This window comes from Opisthorchis viverrini (assembly GCF_000715545.1).
Source record: "Opisthorchis viverrini unplaced genomic scaffold opera_v5_83, whole genome shotgun sequence".
NCBI lineage: Eukaryota > Metazoa > Platyhelminthes > Trematoda > Opisthorchiida > Opisthorchiidae > Opisthorchis > Opisthorchis viverrini.
This window is the reverse complement of record NW_008751739.1, coordinates 177,976-185,290: the sequence shown is the minus strand read 5'-3', so window position 1 is coordinate 185,290 and position 7,315 is coordinate 177,976. Positions and strand designations below refer to the sequence as shown.

Genomic DNA, 7,315 nt, shown 5'->3' with positions numbered 1-7,315 from the left:
GTTCACGGATACAAGTGCTGCATGGGTTATGAGGCCGTTTTACCCATATGACAATAACCAGGTTCATCTTGAAAAATTATCTGAAAATTTTGGTTGGGTTAATAATTTAAGTTGCTGAGAAATGCTTTAACAAGTAAGATACTTACTACATACAGGCTGTAGAAGAACACTAAAATATAGCTGACACATCCGGTGAAGACCAAGAAAATTCAAATTTGAGCGAGATGTCAGATGACACAGATTTAAAATGCACATCGCAATTGAGTTAACTAGTAAGTGGAAAGTTTTCGAGAGGATGCCATACACGATATCTGGTAGCAGACAATGATGGCATCCCAACTGCATCGGTGTGATGTCTTAAGCTGCATTGAAATAAAGACACACAGAATACTGATTAATAAAAGCGTGGTAAATTTTTCGCTTATTTCGTAGGCTGCTATGAAGGGTGCACAAACGCACTGAGACAAACGTCGCCCCCGGTTCAGTGGGGAAGACATTTTAATTGAACTTTCTCGTGGTCACTCAGTTTGGTTGTCCGTGGAAAACAAAACTATTCCTTCTAGCCACTTTGACAGCTTGTCTGGTATTGGCACTTCCTGAAAGCGCAAAGCACGTATTGCTGGTCACCACAAAATCATAAGAACGTAGAAAGCTTAAGGTAATTTTGTTGCCATTTCCGAATGCATGGTCACAAATTCATATGAACCAGATGTTGCTTCAGTGATCAGCGTTCCCTCCGGATCATTTGGATGACACAGTAGCTCCCAGCACTGGATTCTTGAGGGGTTATTTTTTAATTCTCTTTATGTGAGTGTAACGGTCTTGTCCGAGTGCGTGATGACCGGACTGAATGTCAAATGCGAATAAAATATATTTAAATATTTTTTCGCCCATATCGCTAAGCTTGACACGCTCACATTCTCGAGTGATGATAATTGTAAATCCGACGAAGTATTTATTATTTGTGAGCAAGTTAAGTCACTTACACAAGATTTCCGACAAGGACGCGTTGTCTTCAAAGATATGCTCAGGGGTACATAGTGTCGTCGAAGCCGAAATTAATGAGATATTCTGGAAGTAGTTTTCATGTGTCTTCACTCCCCAAATTATCAATCTTAACATTTATCGATAAGTTTGCTTTGAAAAGTCAGTGATAAATACACCTTTGTACCTTTCGAACCAAGGGTCAAACGATCTTCACTTGATCACTTGGTTCGCACCTGCAACAAAAGTGCACCCGGTTAAGCAGTTGACACAAGAATTTGCAGATGTAGTTCACGGTTGGATTGTGCTGCTCTTCGATTTCTCGGCACTCAAACTTTAACTAAAAATTCTATGATTTTGGGATGCGTGTACACAAACTGCTTTTGCTGCTACAGTTGCGAGTGCCTAAATTACTTTTCCTGGTTTTCAAAAATCACCTGAATTCGATCAGATAAACTTGGCATTATGATAGATTCGCTGTCAATTCTGTGACCGTGTAGTAGCTGGATTAGTGCTTGGTATTTCGCGTTGAATGATCTAAGTTTTTGAGTATGAAGTCCAAAGTGCAAAATTGACCATATTGAGAATGGACCAATAGAGGTAAGCGCGCTGCGGATCAGTTGGCCACGATAGAAGAGAAAATGAAAATTTAGGTCCTGGAAACCGAGTTGTCAGTGAATTGCTGGTACACCACTTATGCATGCAGTCTGAGCACAACACTTTGTTCGTCAACCTGAACCGTCCACACCCTGTGTGTTCCCCTCAGATTCATATACGCACAAACTAATTGCTTGGCTCCAACCACCTCTGAGACGAGGTTGTTGTAATCCACCCAACCCTCCTATGAGGTTAATTGATCTCGGTGCGCTGTCAGTTTGTCCTCTAATCATTTATTGACATTCTTCACACTCCACCCTCTATCACATGAGCTGGCATTATCTCATTCCCCTGATGAAACTTTGCACTTAACTCCGCCCCAGCGGCAGCCCCAGTACGCCTATCCTGCTCCACCGTATAACGTGATTTTGAGCTGTTGACTGCAATTAGTCCCTGTGGCAAATTTCTCCGCCTCACTGACCCAATTTACGCTTTTTGTCACACGGACTATTAACTAAACTGCTCAAAGCCACACAGCTTCAGCTGTGATTTCTAGTTTAACTTCCACTTGGCCCGCTGGATTAGTGGAGTTTTCCAGCTTCTCCATATCCGTTGTTTTGCTTTTTTCATTTTACTCAATTTACAGTTTCTTATCATGTGCAAAGAATGCTCACCCAGTTCAGACCTCCTCCTGTGTGTCGTTACCCACTTTCAAACTGTAACGGTATGGACAATGAATGGAGATCTGATAAGCACAGTCTCCTAGTCCTCTAGGTTGGGGTTTGAAAATTTTTCCCTTAACTAAATGGCAATCTTCCTGCATTTCCCGCCGAAAATCGCTGCCATCATACTTTTGAGCTCAATGCTTTGATTGGACGCTCTATGTTAGGCGGAATTCCACACGAATACCGAGTTGGAGCTCGCAGATAGGAACTGGTGTGACCAAAATTGGGCAAAAGTCGGGATGATTGCCGGTCCGGCATCATGCCGAAATATGATTGGTCGAAGGTCAGGACCTGACAACCAATCACGACCTAGCATTGGCCGAATGCCAGTTGCGAATAGCGCATCCGGATCAAAAACAGTGATTTCGGGTAATCGCTCTACTAGACGGTCTGGGGGTTAAAGTACTGTCCTCTGCGATAGGAGTGTGAAGTCAGTAAGATTCCCCCAGGCGATCTGCATGCCCATATTCATGTTAACAGCCTTCCTCCAAAGGAGGACGGATTCACGGATTGATACACAGGATCAAGGCTATTGCCCCAGTTTCCCGGATCGGTTTTGTCCTTTTCGTCAGTGGCTGTCGTTCACCTGAAAGGTACAAGTGGAAAAGGGGTGTAGCACTGCTCTTTATGTTCTCAGCGCGGGACAGTATGCTTGCCAACGCGATGACTCGCATAAATGAATGTCTAATAGTGCTTTAAACTGGGTTCTAGAAGGAGCGTGGACAACCGTCGGAGAAAGGTCATCCCACGCAGCTACTACCCGAAATGAGAAAAATTTTCGTCTGATAACTATGTGCGCTCTGAGCTTGAAAATAAATTTACTGTGTCCCCGCCTTGTGTTTGCTGGGTCAACGGTGAAAAACCTGTTGGCCCATCTTTGTTCAAACACGGAATAAGTAAGAATTAGGTCTCCTCGGAGGCGACGGTACTCCAGGAAAAAAAGAGATCAAGCATCGCTAGACGCGTTTCGCAGTCCACGGATTTGAGGCCGACAACCATTCTCGTAGCGGCTCGCTGGACACGCTCAATGAGGGTGACGTCTTTCCTGCATCCTGAGTAGACAACTTGGTTGGCGTTTTCTAGGAGCGGTCTGACGTATGCCCCATAGAGTATTTGGAAGTCCATGCGAGTAATACGGGAGAAGGTGCGTTGGATCATCCGTAAAATGGCGAATGCCTTTTGGGCCAATTTCTCATGGTGCGGTGAGGAGGACAAGTTTGAGGAGACCCAGATGCCCAGACCCTTTTTGGCATCTATCCTCATGATGTTTTCTGGTCCTTTCTCACCATGCATAACAAAGGCATTTGATGAATTTCCTCCAAACGACATGTGGACGCACTTTTCGTCATTCAGAGGAAGGTGCCAGTCCAACGACCACTGCTTGGCAGCGTCTACATCCATTTGGAGGGCACTGGCATTGGAACTCCAGGATCACGCTCCTTCTCGAACCCAATTTAAAGCACTATTAGACATTTATTTATGCGAATCCTCGCGCTGGCGAGCATACTACCCCGCGCTGAGAACATGAAGAGCAGTGCAACACCCTTTTTTCACTTGTGCCTTTCAGGTGAACGACAGCCACTGACCGACAAGAACAAAATCGACCCGGGAAACTTGGGCAAAAGCCTTGATCCTGTGTATCAATTCGTGAATCCGTGAATGTTGAGCTAGAGATATCAGGTTCCTGGAAGTAGGGAGATCTGGGATAGCTCGCTTCAGAATGCATTCAATCACCCTGCATGGCACGCTAATGAAGCTTATAGACCTGTTGTTGCCAGTCGATAGTCGTTCACCAACATGACAATCGCTTCCCTCCAAGCAGAAGTAAGGCGGCCTTCGTTAGGCGACTGACGAAACACCAAGTATAAATGATTTGCCAGTGTAGACGACGTTTCCTTGAGGATCCCTAGGTGGACCTCGTAGGTTCCTAACGCGCAGAATGAGTTGAGCTTGTGCAAGAGTTGACGAATTCCTCCACCGTGAAGGCCACGTCGGTTGGAGGTTCTTCGTAGTTCCGCCTTGACAATAGTGTATGTGTCGAGGACGACGGGGCTCGATATAGAACTGCATAGTGTTCTCTTTAAACCTCAGATACCATTGCTGGGTCACTCGTGGGTTCCCCGTTCCTGTGCCTCAGATGGAATCTGATGGGTTGTTTCTGTGGCCATGTGGCATGCATTTAAACAGTACGTTTTTGTTTCTACGAGCGATGTCTAGGATGGTGGCTTGTTTTCGTATATTCCAATGGCGGGTTTCTGATTTACAGCGGTTCCGCATTTAACGAAATGCCAGCTCATCTTCTGTATCCCCTGTAGTCGAGTTTATGAAAAAAGGTTGGGATCGTTTTTCCAGAAGTCGCCGAATCCTTTTTGGCAGCCTGCGGTTCATCCAAGTGCGTGCTAACTGTTTTGGGTCGAACGTTGCGTCAGCTTCGTGAACTTTCTGGACCATGTTCCTATATAGATCTTTCACAGGAGCTGGTCTCAGTGTGACTTGTTCAAGGAAGATGCGCATTCCTGAGAATTGCGCATTCCTGAGAAGTCTGCACGGCAGAAGTCTCTAAACCACGTTTGAGGTTTGGGATTTCTGGCCCAATAGCAGATGAAATTAAAGGTCAGCACACAGTGGTCGCTATGTCGCAGTGGAGCGTTAATTGTTACCTGATCAACGAAGTGTCTTTCGTTGTTGATGACCAAATCCAGGAGGGATGGTAGTTGGCCTGCGCGGTATCTGGTGGGTGCAATGGCGTGTTGAGTCCAAGCGCTCTGTTAAACGACTTCAATAAGCGCCGCTGCAAAGAGTCCGCTTGATTCGACGCGCTGGAGCTCCATCCAGGAGGACCTGTTAGAAAAGGTCGGCCCTAAAAACCACTCACTCCGATCGACCAACGGTTAACTGTGACTGCCAGCACATTTCTCAATACGTTCGAAATACTTTTAAAACCAGAGAGTTTCGCGCTACTCAAAAGACGTCGGCTGTGCGCATCCGCGTCAGGAGTGAGACAGTAATACCCCATTACTTGGACCTCGGGTTAGGCCCACACCCTGCAACTTCGCGGGTCAGGCTTTCGAGTCAGAAGCCAAGGGCTATGTCTCCGGATAAACCGTACACCCACTGCCTTGTGGGTCAGACTTAAGAGTTGAACGTTCAAGAACAACCCCCTACCCCGGCCTAGGCAACCGGAAAGTATAACTTGCCGGCACGGTTCTGTGTCCACCGATGTCCCTCCCAAACTGTCAGTTGTCTGACCGGAAGACCTTGTGTCCCCCGCTGCCTGTTAACAATAAACAAGAGAGCACCTCTCTAAAACTATGAAATCCTTTCTGAATAGGAGCGTTCAACGTCCGTACTCTTTGTCAAATTAAAAAAGTGGCAATGCTCCGTGAAACTTCATATTACCTTAAAATTGATGTATGCCGTGTCTCCGAAACTCATGTAAGATCCACGCATGGTTATGCATTTCAGAACACCAAGGACGAATTCAGGTCTTTCACATTTCTCCCTCCGTGTGACCGGTGATCCAGAATATACAGTGTGTGAGTTGCACTCAGCTCCAGGGCTGAACGTGCTTTGCTGGACTGGATCCTAGTAAACAATCGCCTTTCCGCCGTCTGGTTATCCAGCTCAATCAAGCCCAATAGATCCCAACATAAAAACGGTGCCTTTTATGCCGTCGCCTTATGCCACAACGGACTACGGTTCTGACGCTGAGAGGGATACCTTATATCGAAAGTTATCCGGGCTCGTTCGTCAAGCAAGAAGCACACATTGGGTTGGGTTCATCTGTAACACCTTTTCGGTGCCTAGCGGCCATGCCGCCCAAAGGGGGCACGAGGGCAAGGATGCTGCCAGGTTGCTCAAGCCTCGACAGGCAAAGTCGAGATGCGAAATTCGGGTTCGAACCACGGACCTTCCTGTCCGTAAAATGGCGCTCTAACCACTGAGCTATCCCACCCCCACTGATATCGTGTTACTCTTGAGCGATATGAATGAGCATGTCGGTTGTCTAAGCTCCTTGGAATCACATTTTGGGCGGTCTAGTCGGAGTCGATGTTCGTCGCACAGACATCTGAAAGCGAGTTCTCCAACTGTGTGCTGTTCATGAACTGATTCTATCGAATGCGAACTTTCAGCACAAACGCTCGCATTGCGTAACCTGGCAGCCACCAACTGCAAATCAACCGTGGACCTCTTGGGACCACGTGGCCACCGACTACCGGTGGATAGCTCCAATTGAAGACTGCCGTCCCGCATGGAGTGCGAAACTGGATTCCGATCACGCCCTAGTGCGTTCAAACATGACAGTTCGTTTCCCCTCTCAAGTCAGCAAGAAGCATGCCGATCCGCCATCTTCGAAAAACTACCATAGCTAGCCCAACAACTCTACAATAAACCAATACTGTTCTGATAGTAAGAACTTGGATAAATCGTGGTAAAATGTGAAGGTAACTATGTAAGCAGCGTTTGGTGTTGTCTGCATGACTTCTCCAATTCGACCACAATACCACTGGATGTCGCCAAGATCGCTATCCATAGTTGATGCAAAGAAATCTACACCAGCACTCAACGAGTACGACGGCGCGCGCAAATTTCTCAAGCATCAAATAGTGAAGAGTGTAAAGAAAGAACGAGAGCTCTGGTGGATATCGAAATTTCGGGAGATGGAGAAAGTTTCCATTACTGGAAACAGCCGTGTCCCATACCAACTGATACGATCGACTGGCCTAGGAAAGCAACGGTCAGTGAAACGATAAGTGAAAAAGATGGCTCATTAATTCATTCGCAAAAACCTCGACCGGAAAGGTGAGCCGAATACTTCAGAACAGTTTAGCTGTTCTCCTGCAACCCAGCCTCTGGAGAAAGTGCACACGGGCAAACGGAATGTAAATCTTATTCGCCGTTCAAAAGAAATAAAGTGCGGAATATCGGTGGAGGGAAAGCATTTCGCCGCGGAGTTCCTTATCAGAAAAAAATCATCTAAACGGTTATCATCATCATCATCATCATCA

General features: G+C 46.4%; 1 protein-coding gene across 1 annotated transcript in view; it reads left to right on the top strand.

The window, feature by feature from the left end:
- Positions 1–6,784: 6,784 nt before the first annotated feature.
- The window catches only part of T265_04791 (hypothetical protein), a gene marked incomplete at both ends in the record, with an annotated part of 10,522 nt that continues 9,991 nt past the window's right edge, over positions 6,785–7,315 (top strand). The window contains one exon of the mRNA XM_009169629.1: positions 6,785–7,044. Coding sequence (XP_009167893.1) covers positions 6,785–7,044 — 260 coding nt within the window. The remainder of the gene's footprint in view (positions 7,045–7,315) is intronic.